At 38.6% G+C, this 25,487-nt stretch overlaps 1 protein-coding gene and 1 pseudogene across 4 annotated transcripts in view; one reads left to right on the top strand and one right to left on the bottom strand.

The window, feature by feature from the left end:
• The window catches only part of Rnf180 (ring finger protein 180), a 150,563-nt gene extending 141,485 nt beyond the window's left edge, over positions 1-9,078 (top strand). For all 4 annotated transcript variants that reach the window (XM_041663756.1, XM_041663754.1, XM_041663753.1 and 1 more), the window contains exon 8: positions 8,137-9,078. In XM_041663756.1, coding sequence (XP_041519690.1) covers positions 8,137-8,336 — 200 coding nt within the window. In that variant the 3' untranslated portion in view covers positions 8,337-9,078. The remainder of the gene's footprint in view (positions 1-8,136) is intronic.
• The window catches only part of LOC121455606, a 28,451-nt pseudogene continuing 11,843 nt past the window's right edge, over positions 8,880-25,487 (bottom strand).

The raw sequence follows: 25,487 nt of genomic DNA on the forward strand, positions 1-25,487 counted from the left end.
TTATAGTGGGGAGGGGGAGAAAATGTATGTAATGAGAGAGAGAGAGAGACAGACAGACAGACAGAATGGTTCATTTCCTGTGGACGGAGGCGTCTCTGAAGAAGTGAAAGTGGTGAGGGGTGGGCTGAGGTGAGTGGCTTGACTGCCACTCGGTGGCATCATGATGTCTGGACCAGCGTTGCGGCCGGGGGCCCACACTTGGTTTGTGGTTCTGATGCAGCCATGGTCTGTGTTGATGTCTGATGTTCTTAATACCACCAAAGGCTGAGAGGATAAGACTGTATATAGAGTTAGCCCCACCCCTCACTGGCCGCAACACTAGGGAGAACTGGGCCTGCCCCTCACTGGCTGAAGCACTCAAGAGAGAGAGCCCTACACCTCACCTGGGCAGCACACCAGATGTGATTCTATTTACAGGGGCATGGGCTAGCTGGCGCTGGGGGTGTGAGAATGGGAGTCTCTCTTGTCTCTCATGGGGTAGCATGGGTGACAGAAAGATGCCCTCCCCCACATCCCTTGACACCTGCAGCAGGTGGGAGACCTATCTAACCCCTCACCAGCTGCAGCACTCAGGAGAACAGGCCTTGTACCTCACATAAGATGCACACTAGAGTTGACCCAGTAGACAGGGAAGTGGGTAAGCCAACCCTGAGGGCATGAGAGGGGCTACTGTCTCTCCTGTCTGTAGTGTGGTGGTAGGGGTGAGGGAAAGATGCCCTCCCCTCTTCCTCTACCACCTCTTGCTGGCAAGGGAACTGACCCCATTACCAGGCTTAACACTTGGGAAAGGAAGCCCTGTGCTTTGTCTGGGCAGCACAGCAGAGCTGACCCTGTTGAGAAGGGCACAGGTGAGCCCACCCCGAGAATGTGAGCATGGGAGACCTGGCCCATCCCTCATCTGCCATATGAAGGCATGGGCAGGGGAGAGATTGCTCCCCACACCCACCCATCATTCCCTGTTATCTGTCATGTGGCAGCATGGGTAGGGGAGAGATCTCTGCCCTGCCCCTCATCAGCTTTAGCACTTGGGAGAGTGGCCCCTATGCTGCGACTGTGCAACACAGTAGAGCTGGCCCTGGCCCCTATGCTGCGACTGTGCAACACAGCAGAGCTGGCCCTGAAGGTGTAGGTGTGGGAAAGCCAACCCTGACCCTACCCCTTGTCCATCACCGCAAAGGGTGAACTAGCCAGGGCAGTGCTGGAGAACCCTGGTGGTAAAGAGAGGGGAGAGCCGGTGGGCTGACCAACCCCGCAACTACCCAGGCCCAGGGCTACAGGATCTTCATGACACAGGGTGGCAGTGGGATGCCCAGGAAGAGTCCCAATGAGGGCCTGGTATCAATAGTGTAACAGAGGCCGGAGTCTTGAACCAAACCCATGATGCTTTGCGATGAACACCTGAATGTAGATTTGTATGGATAAAGGAGTTTCTCACTGTGACACATTGCAGCTTCCCTGACGAGATGGTCCCTTCCTGGTTTTTTCCCCCTTTTTTATCTTAAATTTTACTTTGTTTTATTTTGAGGGGCGGGGTTGCAGGGACAGAGGGCAGGTGCAAGGGGCTGGAAGATGGATTAGATCGGGACGTGTGATGTAATAAAAGACATAAAGAACAATTTTTTTAAAAAGTTTTAAAAATTCTGTGAGAGCTTTATACGATGTAGTTTGATTGTAGTCACCGCAGCTCCGCAGATAGCCACCCCCACATCCCTAATCACTCAGCTACTTGGCTTGGGTTTCTTTTGAGACCTATCAAGTCTAATTCATTTGCTCAAATAATTCTGGGGATGGGGCCTCCTCCTGGAGCATGACGGAACAACTAAATCACCACACTTAACGAACGCTGATTCTCCCTCTCTCAGCAGCTGGCAGGTGCTGGGAGAGAAAAATAAATATGTTAGTAATATTTAATGAGGCCTTACACCAGTACCTACACATGGTTCGTGATGTGAGGTGTTAGTATTCAGGCCTGTACTGGCCTGCCCTTAGGGTTCTGACAGGCTAGGTCCTCAGCTGTAGCCACTAATAGCACTAATAGCACCTCCTGTACACATTCACTACTTTCCCTTTTACAAGGGCCCTGCCCACCTCCCATCTCTCTCTCTCTCTCTCTCTCTCTCTCTCTCTCTCTCTCTGTCTCTCTCTCTGTCTCTCTGTCTCTCTGTCTCTCTGTCTCTTTCTCTCTCCCCCCCTCTTCCTCTGTCTTCTGCAGTTTCTAACCCCAGAGGCTGGTCTCCCCTCTCCCTTCCTCCCCTCCCCCTTTTTCTATTCCCTTTCTTTTCCCTAATAAAAACCCCTCCGCATGAGTTGTGCCACAAGGTGTCTTTCTCTTGCATACCACTTTTTTTTTAATTACATTAGGTAAGGAAAAACTAGAAGTTTGACAACCCAGAAAGGCTGACTTCATTGCTTTGTCCCTTTTCCACAAGTTGCTGTATACTAAAGGTGACAAATGTCCAGTTAATCATATCAGCTAATCATGTCACATCATGCTAAATCATATTATATAAACTAAACAAAGGGACTTAAGCAGAGTCCTATTTTTTTTTTTTTTTTGGTTTTTCGAGACAGGGTTTCTCTGTGGTTTTGGAGCCTGTCCTGGAACTAGCTCTTGTAGACCAGGCTGGTCTCGAACTCACGGAGATCCGCCTGCCTCTGCCTCCCAAGTGCTGGGATTAAAGGCGTGCGCCACCACCGCCCGGCTGAGAGTCCTATTTTTTTTTTTTTATTAAATCAAGTGTTTATTGAGGAGGGCAGTGAGGTATTACATACTTCCCTTATCAATGTTAATGAACTGCAGAAATGGATCTAGATTCTTTGCTTCTTCACCTCTGTGATGATTCGGTCCCTGTTGATATGGAGCAGCATACTGCCCACTAATCACAAACCCCATTTAACTGGTGTGTTCCTCCCAGCAACATTGAATTATGGTTCCCCTTCCTACGTTTATACTGACTAGCTGGTCTCGAACTCACGGAGATCCGCCTGCCTCTGCCTCCCAAGTGCTGGGATTAAAGGCGTGCGCCACCACCGCCCGGCTGAGAGTCCTATTTTTTTTTTAAAAAAAAAAAAAAACCTACTTAAATACTAATGATACAAACAAAAACCTGACAGATTATCTTAACTTAGCTCTTATAATTTACAAAAGTTAATAATTAAAATATCAAATGAAATAATAGGAGATTGGATAAAGACAGTTAGAAATTATCCAAACCCTATCTGAGACGTCACTCTGCATTTTATTCTAAAACATACCCTATTTTTCCCTTTAATTCGTCCTTTGTGTTTTCAGCCTACATAATACAAATAAATATATACCAGCACAAACAGCAAGCTAGGACCGTTCCTGATTGAAGAGGCCGGATTTAAATAGCCATGCCAAGAACCAGGTGAACTCACCCTTGCTGTCTGAATTAGCAGCCAAATCTGGAGCAGGCCACTTCACATCACTCAGTTGCTACAGATGATGAAGCAGAATTTGCTCCAGGCTGGGGCCTCATCTGACCCTTATCACCAGTCACTACTAGCAAGTGCCAGAAAATGTTTTTTGTTCAAATAAATAGTATATTTTCCTGCCCTCTCACAATAATCAGCAAAAAATAACCAAAAATAAAGTTAATAGCGAGACTGTAGATCTTTTAAGATGTTTTTTATAAAGCCTAGATATTACATATTGGCTGTTTGAGTTTGGTTCTCTGTTGCTGAGGCAAACACTGTAAAAGCGACCTGGGGAAGAAAACTTGTATGGCTTACAGTTACAGTGCATCACTGAGGGAAGACAAGACAGGGACACGGATCAGAAACCTGAAGGCTGGAACTGAAGCAGAGACCATGGACGGATGCTACTTACTATCTTTTTCCCTAGGCTTACTCAGCCGCCCTTCTTACACAGCTTAGAGGCTCCTGCACAGAAGTGACCCCACCCACAACGGGTTGTGTAAAAGAAGACTGTTTCCCAGTTTCCGTGACCTGAATAATCACACAGAACTATATTAATTGCAACACTGTTTGGCCAATGATTTAGGTGTGTTTCTAGCTAGCTCTTACATCTTGAATTAACCTATTTCTATTAATCTGTGTATCACCACGAGGCTGTGGCCTATCAGTAAGATTTTCTGGGATAAAACCGGACTCGCTGAACATAGCGGAAAATGAGGACTACTGAGAACTCAAGAACAATGGCAATGGGTTTTTGATCCTACTGCACGTACTGGCTTTGTGGGAGCCTAGGCAGTTTGGATGCTCACCTTACTAGACCTGGATGGAGGTGGGTGGTCCTTGGGCTTCCCACAGGGCAGGGAACCCTGATTGCTCTTTGGGCTGACTAGGGAGGGGAATTTGACTGGGGGAGGGGGAGGGAAATGGGAGGTGGTGGCGGGGAAGAGACAGAAATCTTTAATAAATAAATAATTAAAAAAAAGATTTTCTGGCGTCTTTCTCCTTCATCAGCTACATGGTGTCTCCTTGACTCCACCTACTCTATAAATCTCTATTTGGGTTTCCTGCCTGGTCTTGCCCTGTTAAGACATTGGCCAAAATATCTTTATTCATTAACCAATGGTAATAAAGCATATTCGCAGCATACAGAGGGGAATCCCACATCATCTCCCCTTTTCTATCAAAATAAAAAGGAAAGTTTTCACTTTAACATAATAAAATTATATATACAAACTAGTTATCAAGCAAGAATTATAGTTACAATATTTAATTCATTTACATTTTGCAAATTAAGGAAAATACCATTTATGCTATCTTTGTGAGTCTAATGTTTTATATCTAATTCATCATATCATAACTAAGGAAAACTATAACTATCTGTGTTCAAGTCTACAATGACACCAGAAGGATGTACTATTTACATAAGAAAACAGGAAATGTATTGTAAACAACTTCTAAAACTCTAGAATTGGCAGAGACATCTCACTGCCTGGACAGTCACCCAAAGTTCTTCTGTAACATTGGGGGATCCATCTCAGCTGACAGGCCCATAGTATCCAGCAGACTTTTCCATTTGAAAGGCTGTCTATGCTATCTTGGCAGTTTGTCAGTCATTTTCTTCTGTATCCTTAAGAATGTCTGGCAGTTTCTTATGTGAAGTAGGAACCCTGAAGGACCATCCCATCTTTTGGAAAGTTCAGCAGTCACTTTTCTCTGGGTCATGTATGTCTAGTTCATACAGCATACCAAAAAGCAGCCCAGACAAGAGGAGTTTCCTGCACAAATGGCTAGCCTTGTCACATTGAAGGCAAATTCCATGAGTTTCTTTAATGCCTATCAACCTTTCTGAAATAATTGGTGCTGCCAGAAGCAGACATTTCTCATTGTCAAGTCTAAGTTCTTAAAACATTTTAAATGCCATATTACATAGGTCTTTGAAGTATTGAAAATTATTTATCTAACTGAAATATATCTCTATATCTAGAACACCTAACTAACATGACTACAAGTTTGAGTGTTATAGATAACTATCTATTAATCTGTATTTCTTAATTACACATTTTTAAATGAGCTCCATAAACAGTACCTTAAACAAGAGCAGAAATACATATACACAGTTTAGCAAATCAACCTTAAATATGTGTTAATAGACCAAAGTCCATACCAATGCAAAGTATTCATGTTTATATCATATCTCCCTTTTTTTTAAGAAACTGACTGCGACAATTAATCACCTATAATAAATGAAACAAGCATTATAAACAATCATTTGGGGAATTTGGGCATTGTTTTCCCAAACTATTTCTTGCTATTTGTTGAGCAAAATATTTTTAAAGTTCATAGAGACCTTCCGGGGGGCGGGGGGAGTCTTGTTCCATCAAACCACATTAGCATGGAAGGAACCCACAGGTTCCAGTCCTCTGCAGAAACAAAAGCAGAACCTCTTTTCCAAAGTAACATGTCCCTAGACTCAAATTTTGAAGTCAAGATATTTTTATCTTGGTTTAGCTTAACAGCCCCCAGAATCAGATGTCTCTCTGCAGTCAAAAAATTCAAAGAAAACACAATAATATGCATAATTCAGACTCTCTGTGTATATTCCATCTTTATGTGGCTTATTTTTCTTCTTTAATCTACGACTTCTGTACTCTTTTTTATTACTTTTATGTCTCTTTAAAGACTTTACTTCTTTTTATAACATCCATACTCTTCTCCCTCTTTCTCCCTAGCCTACATACATTTTTAAACACACTGTGTCTCATGTAGAGGTCTTTTGTGTCTGAATCTGTCCTATTGCGTATCTGAAATCCTTTTCTGACAAGGAGCATTTTAAAATGGTAAGCAGCATGGTTGCAACAGCCCTAGATGCTGGCTCCACCTCTCTTGGCCTTTCAATATGGCAAAGGTATGTTTACCCCCAGCTCTGGGACTGCTTGGTGGGAGCTGTGCTCACCACCTCAACTCTGGAAAGTACCGTGCAGCACATAAATCCTTTTTGTTTGAGTAAAAGCTAAATCAGCCATGCAGCATGCTCCATGCCCTGGAAATGTCTCTGTGTATGGCAATGGGAATTCACCATGCTTTCCTGTCTTTGTGTGCCTAGCAGACCCTCTCCAGCCGCTTTCCCAGGCAACAGTGCTGAGTGAGTGGCAGGCATGCTTTCAGCTACTTTCCTCCTAACCCCTAGCAGGCATACAAGCATCCAGACCCAAAGTGTGTGGCTGGCCACATGTGTTAGCCCCAAACATATGGGCACCATTTTGTAAACAGAGACTGCTCATCCTTTTCCTGTCTGCTCTGACCCAAATAACCACACAGAAACTATATTAATTATAACACTGCTTGGCCAGTTATAAATGGATGCTATAAAGCAGTCCCACACTAGCTCAGAATTGAGTATAATAAAGGGTTCTTTGTTTAGGGGTAGACTCACAGATCACAGTCCTCTGCACAAGTGGGAAACAGGAACTGAACCCAGCAGCCTAGAGAGAGGCCTTGCATTTATAGTACAAAAGATGATGCCCAAGTGGGCTGATATCTTAAAGGCTATTTGCTGAAAGAGTTTCCACAGCACCAATGACTTAGGCGTATTTCTAGCTAGCTCTTACAACTTGAATTAACCCATTTCTATTAATCTGTGTATTGCTACCAGGCTGTGGCCTATCAGTAAGATTTTCTGGCGTATTTCTCCTTAGACAGCTATGTGGTATCCCCTTGCCTCCGCCTACTCTCTCTGTGTGTGTGTGTGTGTGTGTCTCTGTACAGATTTCACATCTGGCTTTGCTCTGCTAAGCCATTTGCCTAAATATCTTTATTCATTTACCAATAATAATAAAACATAATTACAACATACAGATGGGAATCCCACATCAGGGTTGGACCTTTCTACATCAATTATTAATTACAAAAATACCTCACAGTGATGACCATACACCAGTTGATCTAGGTGATTTCCCATTTGAAGTTCCCTCTTCCCAGGTGTGTCAAGTTGCCAACCGAAGTTAGCCATCACATTGGCCAACCAACAAAAGCACATTTCTGCTGACCAAGTTATACTCAGGCTTCAGATACTTAGCTAGTAAATATACCCAGAATTTCATGAGATGCAATATTTCTCAGAAATCTAACAAGGGATTATGCTTCTCAGATTTGCTTTGCTCCACCAGCCAATTCCCTAAGTAGACCCATGTTTTGAAGAACATTAAAATAAAGCCAATTTTCTTTTTAGGAATATGATTGTGTCTGTCCATCTCATTTATGGCTAAAACAAGAAATATAGGAATATATTCTTGTAGAAGTTTGCTGAATGCACTGATTAACACTGTGAAGGGAAAGATCAAAAAGTCAGTGGTGTTCCAAGGTCACAGAGTAATTCTAGTTGCAGTTGTGGTGCCTAGGGTTTAACTTTAGGGGAAAGGAATCTTCACAAGTCATGTCAGATGATGCGGATGAGAAGTCTCAGACCCAGAGTCATCACTAATGTAGTCCAAGTCACTAAGCCAGGTTTTTCTGCTGCTTTGCCCATTATACCCCAAACTGGGACTTCTCAAAGTTGCTCATCATCGAGAAAGCAACTGTTAGACACGTATTTGCTTAACACCACTCAGTGAAGCCAAGAGAAGCTTTGCTCAAGACACTGTGCTAATAATCCAGCTTCCTTCAGAATCGGGATTCTGATCTCACCCCTGTGTCTTCTAGGATTCCACAGGCATGCAGCTCCAGTGACACGGAGGCAGTTCCCACACGGGGCGCACAGGATGGACTACCTACACTTCGAGGACGACAGCCGTGGATGGTGGTTTGACATGGATATGGTGATCATCTACATTTATTCAGTGAACTGGGTCATTGGATTCGTTGTTTTCTGCTTCCTTTGCTACTTTTTCTTTCCGTTTTAGGAATCGCCATCCCCTACTATAATTGAACAATCATAAATATAAACAGCAATGGCTTAAACATTTGGAGAGTGTGCTTTTTAGTTTTTATAATGTTGCATTATAAAAATTGTTAGTGTTTATAGAAATTCTGAGGATAATGGATTTATTTATTAATGTCTTTCATGTAACAACCTAAATTTTATTCCAGAGCTGATCCACCAGCCATTACGAACAGTGCACTATTAATGCCATAGATTTTATGTTAGGACTTGGGCTTCTAATTTTACAATGTCATTTTTATACTTACTATGATTGTAAAAACTGAGGTTTTACCTCCATTTAAAAATAGTAAAAATATGAAATGAATAATCTGGATGGGTAGCATCATTATTACTAAGATGTTTAGTCGAGCACTACGTATTCTTAGGCAAATGATGTGCATTAAAGAGAAACCGTATTCTCTGGGAACTAATCAAGCAGGGTATATTGCATTTTGATTTCTGAATATCTCTACTTCTGTCTCCTTCTAGTACCAAAAATCTGACTATCCTTTTTGTACAAACTTCATAGCTTTGGTGCGACATTTTTAACTATGATAAAAACAAGACATTACACGCAATCAGACTAACACCCAATAGCTATGTTAGACAGCCATATTAACACTTTCCAGTTTCAGAATGGATCACTTGAGAAATGACAAATCTGACTTGTAGTAACATAAATGACCAGTGCATGTCCCAAATGTAATTAATCTGGTGATTCATTGAACTAGAAGACTGTCAATGTGCAATAAAGAGTGGCTTTTACATTTTTTATTGTTGTTATTTGACTTAATGTGTGGAATAAAGAGTTGCTAAAAATGGATTGTGGACTTCTAGAAAGAAATATCGGTGTTTTGTTATATTACAATAATTGTTATAGTTAAGTTTTTCCATATTAAAAGAAGAAAATATCTGAATCCTTACAATGTAAGCTGAAAATGGGGACATACCTGACTCAAAAGTGAAGAAAACTAAGCAAAAAGAAGCATAAGCTTATTATTACTAGGGCAGGTTTTTGAGATCTATGACCAGTTTGGTAATGTACTGCTAATCCAACCTTTTTTCCAATCATGCTCTAACCTGATTAAAAAGGTCAGACTTATGGCACTAATAATACTATAACCATTCAAAACAGATATGCTGGACCAATTTAGACTGTCAGTAGTTCAAATTCAATATAATTGCTGACTATATCAAATGCAAGCACTAGGTTGACATTATGTGATTTTCAAAGAAATATAAAAATGATACATATTTGATTCTGATACTATTCTTATTACTGTTTTCACAATTACAGCTGTGAAAACTATAATCAAATATATGACTCATCAAATCCAGAAAACAAAAAATTAAATGCAATTTACAAAGAGAAATATATTTGTGTCTATAAATTAATATTTATAGCCATTAATGTGTGTTCTGGATGAAAATAATGAGAATGAAGGGGAAGCATCAGTCCTCACACAACACATACATGGACAGGTCAAACAGAACACAAACAGGGACAATATTTAAAGAACCCTGAAATCAATTATAGCCATTTTTCAGGCAATTCCTGACTTACTATGCCCTATCTTAATTCATTCCTAAATTGCCTCAGAAATTTTTTATTATATATAAATTAATGAAACAATAATGTAAGCCGGGCAGTGGAGGTACATACCTTTAATCCCAGCACTCGGGAGGCAGAGGCAGGCAGATCTCTGAGTTCAAGGCCAGCCTGTTCTACAGCGTGAGTTCCAGGACAGCCAAGGCTACATAGAGAAACCTTGCCTTGAAAAAATAAAAAAAGCAAAAACAAACAAAAATAAGAAATGGCATGTGTTTCATTCTGTCCCAGCTCTATCATGTTAGTCCCTGAAGTCTTTCAGGAAAGATGATGGCCATCCAGTCTATCCCAGACATGATCCAATGCCTGCCTTTACCTTTGTCTAGAGGGAGCAGAGCCAATCTCTGCTTTGGTCAGGGTTTGCTCCCTTTGATCTCCAGGAACCCCGCTTAAAACCTAGCTTCTATTTCCACACTTTTGTTGGCTGCAAATCCACTTGTGAGTATAGTTACTGTAGAGCAGACTGAAGTGAAAGCTGCACCACTGAGTTCCAGGTACTTCTGTTAGACAAACTTCCACTTGCCTCAGCCAGGTTAGTGTGCACAGCTCTTGTGGGCACTGATAGCCACTGATAGAAACACTAACTGAATATGCCTTTTATTCCCCACAAATTAAAAGAAGGCATGCATGGTCTTCCAAAAACAGAAGTGATTTCTGCCCTAGATACACTGTGCATAACTCTTATCTGAGAAAATGACAGAAGACTTAAGATTGGAACTTTTTCCTTGTTAAAATTGCCAAAGAAAAGGTAAATTTAGGAATTATCACCAGTTAACCAATAACAAACCAACTGTGAATTTGGTCCAGTCTGGTTTTAACTAATTTGTAACAGTTTTGATAAATTCTGTACCATGCACATGTACTATTCAGCTGTGGTAGGAAAGGCTGCTTTAGTAGAAACAACAATAGCAGCTGTACTGCATAAAGCCCATGCTTTCCACTCATTAACATGGAAACCCAGTACTTCTAACAAGAAAAGAGGCTCATGTGCTGTACCATGGAATTCCAACAAGGTTGAGAGAGTTATTATGAAACCAATAATGAGAGGAAATAGATGCATACATATTTCATTTGGGCAGAAAAATAAGCAATATTTGGAGAAAAATTAATATACAAATAAATACTGTGAAAGGTGAGCAGGAATCGCATTTAAAATAAACAGTATACTGTCTATACTTAAATCAAAAAGGTAAGCTAATGTTTCTGGCACAATACAATAAAGAGTCAAAAGTTACATGACATGATAAAAATTAAATGAAAAGAACATTTAAAGCAATATCCCTAGAATTAACATGAATTCTAGAATGATAAAAATAATCAAGATTCTGTAACTATGCCCAACACTAAAAGTGGCCGGATTCATTTGGGCACTACCAAACATACTGACAATATTATATTTAGTTGGAATCAGAATTATCAGATGTATTAATGATGAGAAAGCTCTCAGGCCTTGCTTTCTCACACTCCTAAGTTGGTACAAATGTTCTTTCATGTCTGGAGAAATAAGGCAGATTCTTCCTTCTATGCCAGGCACTGCAATGACTCCTGATGGTTCTTCCGATTCTTCCTCAAAGGCTAAAAATGCAGTAGAACCAGTTAAACTATGAATGGTCTCCAAAATAAATATTCTAAAATCATAACTAAAACTTTGTTAGAATATATTAACTGAAATTTAAAATCGATGAAAATTTAATCAGAATTTCTTCATCTTCACAATCAACTCTTCAACCATGAGTAAAACTCCTTTAAACATATTATGAAGTGTATAGATAATCAAAAATGCATTGATTCATTCTGGCTTTAAGATACTATATACCCAAACAATAAATGTTTAAGGAAATAGATATGCTCACTTTGATTTGAACACAATCTGATGTATGCACATATAGAAACATCACATGAAACAGCATAATGCAATTTTTATGTGTCAATTTTTTAGAATATTTCTACATATTACCCTAAGAGGATATTTGATTATTATATGTTTTAATTTTTGAGAATTTTATACGAGTATAAAATGTGCATGTTTACATCATTTCTAGTCTTTCCCCCTTGCAGCTCCTCCATCCCCACCATTCCCTCTCAGACTCATGATACTTCAGCTACTGTTGTGTGTGTGCATAAGCAGAGCCTGCTGAGTCCATCTAGTCGTGGTCATAGGTGAAGTTGTCATTTGTTTTCCATCTTAAGGTTTGAAAAAAATTATACAAAAAGTATAGTCAGGGCATTAAAAACTTGTACTTTCTTGAGTTAAAAAGGAACGATAATTCAATTTCTTCCAAAAGGTATAATTATAGCTTTCAGAATTTTGGGTATATTTAGGAGTATAATTATTTATCAAAGAATCAGCCAATTATAAAACCAATTATAATTTGATCAGAGTTGGTCTTGGATTGTTGCTAAAGTAACGCTATAAAAATAATCAAATTCTAAACTCAATCAATGAGTGGAGATCTATATGCCAAGGCATGGTGTTTATCAGGTGGGAAAAGACAAAATGTTTAATTGGGCAGAAGTAAATTAATTTGACAGGTTATAATTTTCATCTAGATTAGAAGATAAATTTTGTAGAAGCAGTTGAAGATAGTGAAGCAGAAAAACGTAAAAAGGACACGATTTTCTAGAATGTGTCTGTTCTCCATAGCTTTGGATGCCTGAGCATTCCTTGTCACTGGACTCCGTTGTGTCTGCCTTTCACCTTGGAAAACAGAGGTCAGTCTTTAGTTCTGCACACTTCCTCAGACGGCAGAATGCCAGAGTCTACGCACATGAAGCAAAGCAGACAGTGATGGTGATTTCTTTGTTGTCATGATCAAACTCATCCGATGGCCTGAAACACACTTCTTTCCTTGCAAAATATGTATTGATTCAAAGTGATTCATGACCACTCTAGAGAGCACCTGTGAATTTTCGGTGTCAAACATTTGCGGGCAGCTTTCAAACATACTGTAATCGTCTTTCCCCCGAAATACAAAAGCATAATTCAATTTTCCAAGCCAAAAATTATGAATGCATTAGATACACTTTAAGTTTACTCCTATATTGAAAATTATTAATTTCCTATGTACATAAAGACATTATTTTCTTAAATCTAAATTAACATACTGTACATTTTTGTTCTTTTCCATAGATCTTTAAATGGTAGCTTTGACCTTATTGTCCCAGCTCTCTTGAGAGGCTACATAAGATCTCTAAAGAGGGTTGTAAAATAAAGTGAGCTAAGAAGGGCTGTTTAGAATACTATTGTAGAATCTAATCTGAAATTTACTAAAGGGCTCTCAGCATTGGAACATACAACCTATGCATCTAACAATGTTCCTTGACCTGTACTTCATTCACATAATGGGAAACCCGCTGAATTCATATGCAAAGTTCTTAAAACCCAGTCACCCATGTTTCTAAGTAAAAAAAAAAAAGATAAATAATTAAGATATATCTAAAATAGAAATTTAATTTTTTTAAGAATGTTTATCACTAAATTTGAATTTAGAAACCCATTAATAGCACTTTGGGCTACACATTTTCTGGCAACATTTTCCTGGCGTTTAGGGAAGAGAATTGGTAGGCTTGTATTTTTAAATCTGATAGTACAAAACAATGAAATTGTGCTTATATGAGATAAAATTGATTCAATTCATGATTCATAAAAACAATAATGGAAACATTATTTTCTGAGGGTCTGAAATCATCAAAAAGGGCATGTGTATAACATCAGTGAATTTGCTTCAAGTGTTTCAAAAGAAACAATCTCACATTTGCAATGTACTCCTTAATGACCAGAAGGTAGACTTTTTTTTCCTCAAGTACTGTCCTTGAGCTTTCACAGTGTCTCTTATGACTCGGTGTCCTGGGTCTGCATCTGGATCAAGCCCAAATTCCATCCCAGCAACTTGAGGAAATCTGGAATGTAAAATCATATTCTCAGATAATTCTGCAGAGAACTAATTATGAGCGAGAAAATATTAGAAGTGAAGTGAGCATATCTCTTTATGCTACTTGATAGGCAAGGCGCACTCAAGCTGTCATGTGACCTTTGGCTTCAAAAAGTCAATCAATGAAAGCAACTCTGAGTAATTCTATCCTTATTTCTTTTTATGCAAAGAGAAACTTAAAGAATTTCTAGTCTGCTACAAATGAACTAGTGTGAGATCGTTGTCTTAATTTCCATCCTCAATTGCTGAAAGATACAGTGATGAAAGAGACAATATATATGCATCTCTAAAATGGTAACTACAGCCCCTTATAAACGTTAGAAATGCCTGGCTTCTATTAACATGTACTCTCATGTTAAGAAATGACTAGCTGGGCTTGGTAACACAGACCTTCAACTCTGGCTACTTGAGAGACTAAGAGGGTCATGATTCAGCATGGATTACAAAGTGAGTCTAAGGTCATCCTGGGTGACTTGGTGAGAATAAAGATGGGGGTGGTGACTGGGGCTATAACTCAGTGCTAAATCTTAAACAGATGAAGCTAACAAGACTTTTCTAATACAAATGGTGCCATTGGGAAGACTGTTATCTATTATGTATCGGCCTTTGGGCTAAGATCAAGTGAAGAATACTGTCCTCCGGTTTCCAAAATGGTTATAAGCCAGAACCATGATTCACCCAGAAGATAATTTTTCTAGGGAAACAAGATGCTGAGGGAAGCAAAGCCCCTGCCCCAGGGGTAAACCTAAGCCATCCTTCACCACCTTTTTCTGCAGCTGTCCCCACTGCTCCCTTCTGCCTTCTGGTAACCTGGAGGTAACAAAGGTGACATTCAGTCCTCCTGCCTGCCCTGGCCTACACCTGCTTTCCTTCTCTCCACCACCTGGCCTGTTGGGGTATACCAATCTCTACCAGGTTCTAGGCTTTCATCACTGCAAATGTAATAAAATACAATCGATGAGCACAATTAATACTTATTATTGCCTTGCTTGGATGAGAATTACGGTTAGTTAGAAATCCCCTAATATTCTTTCTTCTGTGCTATGGTTTAGTGGGGAATTGCTAAACAAAGCATCAAGATTATTAAACAATAAAAATCATAGTTATAAACCTGCCATGTCAGAATTTTTACTATGGTTCTGAATTTTTCAACCACAGTATTTTAAAATGTTATAGAGTAAAACATGATTATAGATCTTTTGTTTTCAGTTAAAGAAACTTTTGGTTGAAAAACAAAAACCTTAGGTTTCCATTACGTTTCTAAATCACTAATATAATCTTACTGCCACCTACATACACAGCTCACCAAACCACAAAATGCCCTGAATACAGAAAAACAACACACAAGAAAAATTGAGAAATAAAAAGAGCCACATAGTTTCATAGGAGGAAAAGATAAATTGATTTTCATAAGATCAGAGACATATGAGTAAAGTGAGTAGTAGATTAAAAGAGAAAAGCCACATAGTGTTGGCCACAGCAGATGACTTTAGAGTCAATGATGGCAACACATGATGACAAGGATCAGGTATGGTTAAATCGAAAGATGCCAACGATGAAAAGAATACAGATTTGATAAGAGATCAAAGAATTAGAAAGGGAGTCAAACATTCTTTTCCACCAATTTAAGGGGCAAGCAGAGGCAAGAAAGAAAACAGAAAGGAAAAGAGGAAAAAGGAAGGGGGAAGAAACAGAGGAAGGGAAGGAGGGAGGAAGGGAGAGCGAGAAAGTCTACACCACCTTTGGTTCGCTGGAGATGTCTACACAATCACAGTTTGCAAGCCACGGGAAGAACATCCTATTATAGGTCAGATATAAGCGCATTACATCCCATCAGTTCCAGGAACTCAATTTCTTCTTGGCTGGATGGATGGAACAATACATGAGGCTTCTGAAAAACAAACCATTGTATGTGGATTCCAGAAAAGAATCAGAATTTGACCTCTCACTAAACCGATAGACATTTATTAGTTTCTTGAAGTCCAGCATCTACCATCCTAACAGATGTAGGAAGGAGCATATAGGCAGAAAACTTCAAAAGTTCTTTTTCTGGGTGTCAAGAAAGGAAATGTAACCACAGAAACTCAAAGAGGGGCCTTATTCCCAACAGTCAGCTCCAGTGCACTATGGTGGTGGTGATGAGCACCCAAAGAACCAGCACTGAAAGAGAGTTGAATTGCTTGGTGTGTCTGATTCCCAGCTCTCACCTGACCCTCAACACAGGGTACTTCAACAAGGCCATAGGAGTCCATGGTAACTAAAACCCTGCTTTTCATCAAGATGACCAGAAAGATGATCCCTGAGGACCTGGAAAGCTTGAAAGAGATTGACTGTAAAAGCTCAGGAAAGCAAACCCATAATGCCACTTACAAACTATGCTCTCCTTTGCCTATAGTTACCATGGGAATCACTCTGAAAATTGAACAGATAAACCTCAGGCAGTCAAAGACTGGCTGCCATGTAGCACCAAGGAAGAAATATGCAAAGGGCTACAAGACTACAAACACACCCAACATCTAAATCACAGCCCACACGGTGAGGCTGGAACTGGCAAAAGACTAAGCCAGTTACTGCCTCCTGAAGGAACACGGTTAACACTCGCCAGAGAACAAAAGCAAGATTAGAGTCTCACAAAATAATAATCAAAATATCCAGAAGAAAATCCAAAAATGTTCAGGAAAAGAAGGAAAACATCAAGGCTGGGGGGTAGGGGGCAATGCTGAGGTGACAAAAAATAATAAGACTTTCAAAAATATAAAGCAGCCATTAAAAAATAGTCAGCAGTAAAGAAGTAAAATCATTCTGGAATCCAATGGAATAGTGGGAAGTGCCTGCACTGAAACAATATAAAGGAGAATAAGGAACCGAGGAGGCGGCTCAGGCCACATACTATTGAAGACCTGGATTCTATCCCCAGAACCTCAGAATCCATATAAAAAAAATTCAGGCAGAGCAGCTGGTATGTAATCCCAACACTGTGGAGGTAAGATAAATAGTTCCCTAAAGTTCACTGACTAACCAATGAGGGACCCTGACTCAAAAAATAAGATGGAGAAGAACCAAGGAAGACCTACAGCATTGACCTTTGGCCTCTGTATTTGTGCACATGTTCAAAATACACACACACATACACACACACACACACAAAAAAAAAAACCTTAGGGGGAATCTTTCTTATTTCTTACTTGAAAATAAAAGTAAAATTCATTGAATAGCCTCAGTAGCAGAATGTGGATTACATGTTGAAAGAAAGGTCATGAACTAGAAAAAATATATTAATAAAATTTTTAATCTTTATATCAGAGAGGAAAAAGTAAAACATAATAATAAACTGAGTTTCAGAGTCCTATGAAACTAGAAACCAGGTCAAACTGTGTCATCTAAATCTCAGAAAAGGGAAGGAAGGATATACTATCAAATAAAATGTAAAGAAACAGTGAAAGAAACAATTCAATGGAAGACATAAACAAAATCTAAGCAAAAGCAAACACACATGAGAACAAAATCAGAGAAACACAGAGCCAGACACATCAGAAACACACCACTGAAGAGGAAACATGAGAAATAACCAGAGCAAAACACTGCTTTGTGAATAAAGGAAAAGTAATGTGAAATACTGAAAATGCTCATCATGAATTTCGGACTCAAAAAGGTGGCAGAGAAATGACTCAGAAAGCTAAAGGAAAAGGGCCATCACATGAATTCCATATCCAACTAAAATATCCTCTTGAAATAAAAGCGAGATAATTCTTTACCAGCAAATGCTTTCAAAAGGTTTTGGCAGAATTTATTCAGACCAAAGAGAAATATACCAAAAAATAAACTTGGAAAATCAGAAATGAAATGAAAGCAATAGAAATAGAAAATATCTGAATAAATAGAGCATTCTCTTAAACTCTTTAGTGTTTGAGAGCAAAGTTTAAATGGTTATATGTAGTTTATAACACAAGCAGATGTGATATACAGGACAGCTACACCATAAAGAGAATAGAAAGGCACTGAGCACTACACAGAGATGAGCCTTTAAATTCCATTTAATGTGACAAGTAGCTCAGTGGCTAAGAATGCTGGCAGTTTTTCCAGAGGACATGAGTTCAGTTTCCAGCACCCACATAGCTGCCAACAACTGTCTGCAATGCCAGTTCCAGATGATCTGACTTCCTCTTCTGGCCTCCGTGGGCACAGCATACGTATAAAGCACAGATATAAACACTGTTGTGCATAAAACATCTAAATATCTTTTGGAAAGCCATCTGTGCTAAGTGAAATTGCATGTAGTTTCAAAATCTATATATCAAAATGTTTGTTGAACAATTCAGAAAGAGGTAGGAAAAATTTATTTACAAAAATAAAGACAACATGGGTTAGGGTTAGGGTTAGGGTTAGGGTTAGGGTTTAGGGTTAGTGGGTTTTTGATCCTACTGCACGTACTGGCTTTGGAGGAGCCTAGGCAGTTTGAATGCTCACCTTAGGAGACCTGGATAGAGGTGGGCGGTCCTTGGGCTTCCCACAGGTCAGGGAACCCTGATTGCTCTTCAAGCAGATGAGGGAGGGGGACTTGATCGGGGGAGGGGGAGGGAAATGGGAAGCGGTTGCTGGGAGGAGGCAGAAATCCTTAATAAATAAATAAATTAATTAAAAATGTATTTATTTAAAAAAAATAAAGACAACAGAATTGAACAAAAACAATCTATAACTTTTGGATCCCTTCACATTATATAATAAAATAGCCAACTAGTCAATATGGCAAAACATTGATTATATAAGTACCTAACAACAAAGCCTTAAATACATCAACCAAAACCTAACCAGAGAGAAAACAAAAGGCTCAACTAACTTAAGGATTCAATGTTCCTTACTAAATATTACAGTTGATAGAAAAGTTGCAAGGATTTCAAAGAACAGAAACAAAATCACCACCAATAAAAAAGTGTATATTGGTGTAAATTTATATATTGAAATTTAATCAAGGTACATTATATATATAGCCACATTATAAACAAATATTCCAATATTAAAGAATGTAAATCCTACAAAATATGATTTCTGAGTAAATCAAGAAACCAGTGGAAAAGGTAACTATGAAATCCAGGAAACTAAAATATATATTTATAAATAACCCACAGATAAAGGAGAAAAATCTCAAGAAATTAAGTGCTCTCAGCTAAACAAGGGTAAGAACATGATGCATTAAAAATCTGTGTGATGCCACTAAAGTAGAGCTTATAGAGAAATTTGTAATCCTGAATATATTAGAAAAGAATGGCCTCAAATATTCAACTGAATCTTCTATCACAAGGACAGCAGAAAAAGGGTGCTTAAGCTGAGGTGACAGAGGAAGGGCATTCTAGGCAGGCAGCACAGACTGTTGGAGATACAGGCATGCGACAGCCAGTGCATCAGGAGTTAAAAGAAGGGCTTCTTAATAAGTGAGACAGCAGAAGTACAGTTCACATATGACAGGTGGCTTGAGTTTGAAACAGCAACGTTGAGCCAGTTTGAGAATATGCCTCCAAAGGACTTGAGATCAGTTACTGTAGGCTAAAGGGAACTGTTATGTAATTTGAAGCAGAAGCATTACATGAACTATTTATATTTTAGAAGAATAACTGGTGCAGATATGTGGAGAATATTGTCCTATGGATGGTCTGTTGGAGATAGACACAGAGGTTTCTAAAGAATAATCAGCTAATCAAATTTCAGATGGAAGCTGATTAGTTTGTATGCAGAGGTATTGTCAAAGTTTTGATTAAAATTAGATGCAAAAGTATTCTCAAATATCTTTACATTGCACTGGGGAAAAATTGCTGATATTTGGGACTAATTAAACCACTACCCTAATTATGTATCAGGCTCAGCAGACTGACTAGAATTACTCATTTTCCATGCCTATCTGCTCACATTTATTTCATGTCCTGGGCCTAATACTATTTTAGAAGATAGATAGATAGATAGATAGATAGATAGATAGATAGATAGATAGATAGATAGATAGATCCTTCTAATTATTTCCCTGAAAAATCATTTTTCTACCTCTAATTCTATTTACAAGCAGTCAAAAAATTATTGTCTCATCACTGAACTTGCTCACACCCAGACAAGGCTTTATCTCACTGTCCTGGTTAGTTTTCTGCTAACTTGGCACAAGCTACAGTCATTTGGGAGAGAGAGCCTCAATGGAAAAAATGCCCCCACAAGACTGGTCTGTGAGCAGGTCTATAAGGCATATTCTTGGTTGGTGGTTGCTGTGGGAGATTCTACCTTACTGTGAAGAGTAACACTCCTGGGCTAGTGGTCAGGGGTGCTACAGAAGGCAGGCTAAGGGAGCCAAGAAAGGAGCAAACCAGTAGTGTCCCTCCATAGCTCGCTCTCTGGTTCCTGCAGAGAGTTCCTGCACTGTCTCCCCTTAGTGATGGAAGGCTGCAAGATGGATGAACTCTTTCCTCCCCAAGTTGCTTTTGGTCATGGTGTTTTATTATGGTGCTAGAAACTCTAAGACGCATATCAGTTATAAGGATCATGGCGGAGTTGAAGACAAATTTGGGGTTAAAATAAACTGCCTTGGATTGAGAAAGAAAATACTAGAAAAGGCCCTTTTTAGGATAAAGGAAGGTAAGTAAAAAGTGGTATATGCCTGTTTTCTAATAATGCTAATAATCCTGTTTTATTAATATAACTCAACTTGGAATTTGACATTTGTCTCAATAAATCAAACTGTAATATTTATCATGTACTATATGTTTTAAAGCAAATGCACTTTGTAGAATATGGAAATTTAATGTGTGCCAATGAGTAGGACACACACCTAACTCTCACCATTTTTTAAGAATATAATATAATTAACTGTAATGATCCTGCTGGACAATAAATCTCTGGAATAATTCCTCCTACCAACCGTAATCTTCTATCCTTGAGGCATCATTTCTGCATTCCAGCTCTGGTAATCTCCATTCTACTCTCTATATAAAATAAGCTTTTCGGGCTCAATTTGAAAGATCATGTGGACTTGTCTTCTTGTCCCTGGCATATTTAACTTAGATGGCATCCCCAGGTTCACTGGTGGTCTCACAAACAGTAGGGTACCTCCATTTGTCTGGCCTGACAGCGTTCCACCGTGAGTACATGACTATCCACCCACCCTTGTTACCGCAATCGTTACCACTCTAGGTCATGTGGCAGTGAGGGCACCCATATATTCCATTAGCATATTGAACTAATTGCTTTGCCCATATACTCAGTGATGGCACTGTTGAACTGTAGGCTAAGTCTAATTCTTATGTATTTAAGAATCCTTGTGCTCTTATTCATATTGGCTGTACTAATTTCTATCCCTGTGCATAGTGCATAAAGATCCCCCTTTCTCTGCATCTCTATCAGGACTTATCATCACAAAAGAACCAAGTGGATGGTAAACTATCTCATGTGGTTGTACTGGAATATATCAAAGAGTTAAAATGGCAATGCTAACCGAATTGGTGTATAGATTTCAGCTCAACCCACACAAAAGTCCTGCCTTTCTACAGAACATTTAGCCAGCATTAATAAATTATTAAATTAATTAACCTAATTAATTTAATTCTAAACTTTATTTTTAACTATAAGGACCCCAAATAGCCAAAGCAATTCTTAAAGAAATTGACTAAGTTGTTTTAAAGGTTCCTACAAAGGTGGAGCAGTTGACATGATGTGGACAGACATGCACAGCTCGATAGAACCTGAGTGAACAGCTTTAATAAGCCTTTACACTTCGAGGCAAGAGCCAAGGCAACCCAGTGGAAGAAAAAAGGTTTTTTTTTTTTTGTTACAATAAGTATTCTCAAAAAACAGAGTACTTAAAAAGTTGGACTGTCATCATATGCCATACACAAAAATTAATTCAAACTAGCTCAAGGCATAAAGATAAACCAGAAATTATGTAACTCTTGAAATAAACCAAGTCAGTGACAGCATATTAGACACTGGCTTCAGCTTCACAAAAATGATAATGAGATAATGAAAGCGCAAGTAAAAAGGAAAAAAGTAGATTATTTCAATAGTTAAAACTCATTCTTTGCCAGGTGGTGGTAGCACACGACTTTAATCCCAGCACTCGGGAGGCAGAGGCAGGTGGATCTCTGGGAGTTCGAGGCCAGCCTGGTCTTATTCACAAAAATAAAAAACAGAAAAACAACCGATTCTTCAAATGATATCAGCACAGCATGATGGTGACAGTACGGAGAAAAGAAAAACGTTTGCTCGTCATGTCATAAATCTCATGACCCTAATCTAGAAGACAGGAATACCTATGTAACTCATTACGTGTGAAGAGAGGCTCCACATCCGCAGCCGTTCGCGAGATGCCATCCAGCGGCACGCTAACTAGGACAGCTAGCGGGGAAGGTAACAAGTCTTGGCAGGGAGGTGGAGGAACGGAAGCTTCTAGGTAACTTACTGCGGGAGAATGTTGAAGTGGGGCAGTCAATTTAGGAAACAGTCTGTCAGTTTCCATACGACTCCGCACCTCAAATCCTGTATTACTATATCTAAGAGGGGAAAAAAACCCACTTGGCACATGTATTTTCACAGCATCGTTGTTTATATTGGTGGAAAAGGTGGAAACAAATTCCATCAACTGATAGAGGGGTAAATGTGTTATTCTCCATGAATGGTGTGGTACTCACCAAGACAAAGAAATAAGTGCTGACGCATACTACAACGCGGATAAATCTTGAAAACATGCTAAGTGAAAGAAGGCAGTAAGGGGGTCACATTACAGGATTGGCTCCTATAACTGAAAAAAACAGGGAAACCTACAGGGACGAAAGTAGATTGTTTGCCTGGAGCTGGTAGCTTGGGAGGAAGTGGAAAGTGACTGGCAGGGTGGGTTTCTTTGCACAGTGACGAAAATGTTCTTGAATTGATTCTGACAATAACTTTACAACTCTGAAAAACTAGGAACCTCTCAGCTGCACAGAAAAGGATGAATCATACAGTGTGTTCATAAAATTTCTATACATATTCTTAACCAAATTTGAAATAGTAATTTATCAAAGCATAAAATATTTCTCTGAATTCTTCCTCCAGGGGAATTCTTTCATATTTTTCAGTTTCTGATCTTGCCACTATGGTACCCTACCACAAGTGCAATATGATGATACCTTAAATGATATTTTCAGATGGTCTGACTTAAGGCTCAAACACAGAGGAGAAGCTCCCACACAGCTAAGTCCACTACCTTAGCATCATCGACCAAAAACTTCTAGTGAGGTATGTATATAAAACTAGACAGCAAAATAGTACTTTATTGTAATTTAAAGGAAGTGAAAAACAAGCTCTGTTTAAAATACTGAAATTCAATACCTACATAAATATACCTATATATAACTAAAATAACCAATACCTAGTCATTCACAAACCCAGCCCTACACAAATTACTAGAAGGAAAACTCCAACTCAAGGAACTTGGCTATATCAACAAAACACAAACAATTGATGATCTCACAGCAGCAAATCCCAAAGAAGGGGAAAACACACAAAACAACATCACAACCAACAAAACCTAAATTAACAAGAGATAGCAGTCACTGGTAATTAATATCCTTTAAATTAAATGGACTCAAGTCACCTATAAAAAGACACAGGCTAACAGAATGGATATGAAAACAGAATCCATTCTTCTGCTGCATACAAAAAGCACGCCTTAACTTCAAAGAAAGACATCACCTCTGGGTAAAGGGTTGGGAAAAAATTTTTCCAATCAAATGGACATAAGAAACAAGCTGGTGTAGCTATCCTAATATCTAACAAAATCGATTTGAGAGTAAAATCAATCAAATAGACAAAGAAGAACATTTCATATTAGTCACAGAAAAAAATCATCAATAGGAAATCTCAATGCTGAACATCTATGCCCTGAATACAAGAGTACCCTCATATATAAAAGAAACACTTCTAAAGCTTAAATCATATATTAAACCACACACACTAATAGTGGGAGACTTCAACACTTCACTCTCACCATGAACAGGTCAGTCAGAAAAAAAAATATGAAGACAGACACTGAAAAGAAATCCCACACTAGTTCAGAATTGAGTGTAACAGAAATAAGGGAACTAACAGAACTTATGACTCAAATGGATTGAACAGACATGTATAGAATATTCCATCCAAACATAAAAGAATATACCTTCTTCTCAGCACCTCATGGAACTTTCTCAAAAATTGGCCTTCAGACTTATGGTGATCCTGCTGCCTCAGCCTCCTGAGTGCTGGGATTACAGGTCACTTTTTTTTACATCACTCTGTGACAATGTGGAAAACCAAAAGCCATGGTGTAATTCCTCTGGTGACATGTCTTTCTTTTGCACAAGTATAACTAAAAGTTTCACTATGTGAAGTTCAAATTTCCAAGTTCATTATACAATACTGATAACTGCTTCTGAGCACCTATAAACTGATAAATAGAGTTTCTTAGCTATTATTATTTAGAATCAAATAATCTAGTTTTATGTAAATTGCTTTGTAAACTTCAAATAATAGAAGGTATTACTTACCCAAAACTGCAAAATGCACTCCCAATTCATTTAATATAGAGATCATGTTCTTCCTTTTTGTTATCATACTTAAGACTGAAGGATTTAAGCAACCATCACTGAAAATCAAGACTGGCTTCAGGATGCTGAACTCTTCACAGCTATCACAAACCTATGGGAACAGAGTCCTGTGTTACCATGGAATGCCTTTATGAAACACGAAGGAGACATCTGAAATAGCAATATGACTTCTCTTTAAAATCAGAAAAACTAACATATGAAAGCACAGAACAATGTTTTCATAAGATCACTTCCCATAGCCAATGTATCTCACTAGCACATTTGTATTCTGAAGAGGACAAGCTAGGCTTCCCCACTTAAACCACATTTTTATTTAAATGAAAATTGTTCTATGCCACAAAAGAAATCCTCAAAATATAATGTGAAATTATTTTAAACACTTTAAAACATGTCAAAATGTTGAAACTATTCCATAAAATACAAATTATTTTTAATGATTTATTATTATTAGTTGTTGTTGTTATTGTTTTTTACATCCCAACTGCAGTTTCCCCTGATAAAGTCAACAAGTCTATTTTAAAAATAAAAGAAATTATCAAAAATGAAAATATCAACATATTGAATGAGCTATTCAACAACTTGCATAAGAAATTCAACAAAGACATAAGACAAAACAGAAATCAGGAATGAGGATAAGGATAAGGGTTTCTACATTCAGAAGAGACCACACATACAAATAAATAATGTTAGAAATGGTTATAACATAGAGAAAAGGCTAAAAAGCTTACTCAATGAAATCAGAGCAGAACATTCTCCAGCTCTAGGTAATCAAACAGGCATTTAGGTACATGAGGAAAAGAGGCTCAGAACAGAAAATCTCCATGTGCTATGATACCTAAGTGCCAAGAGTACAGAACAAAGAAATGATATTAAAAGCTTAAAAGAGAAATGCCACGTTTCTTAAAAATGAGTATGCCAAACAGAATAACAACATATCAATCAGAAGAAACATTAAAGACCAAGAAATCATGGGCTGTAGTATTCAAAACCCTGAAATA

Source organism: Microtus oregoni, unplaced genomic scaffold (assembly GCF_018167655.1).
Source record: "Microtus oregoni isolate MIOR12 unplaced genomic scaffold, Mior012 000014F_ref0000157, whole genome shotgun sequence".
NCBI classification, from domain to species: Eukaryota; Metazoa; Chordata; class Mammalia; order Rodentia; family Cricetidae; genus Microtus; species Microtus oregoni.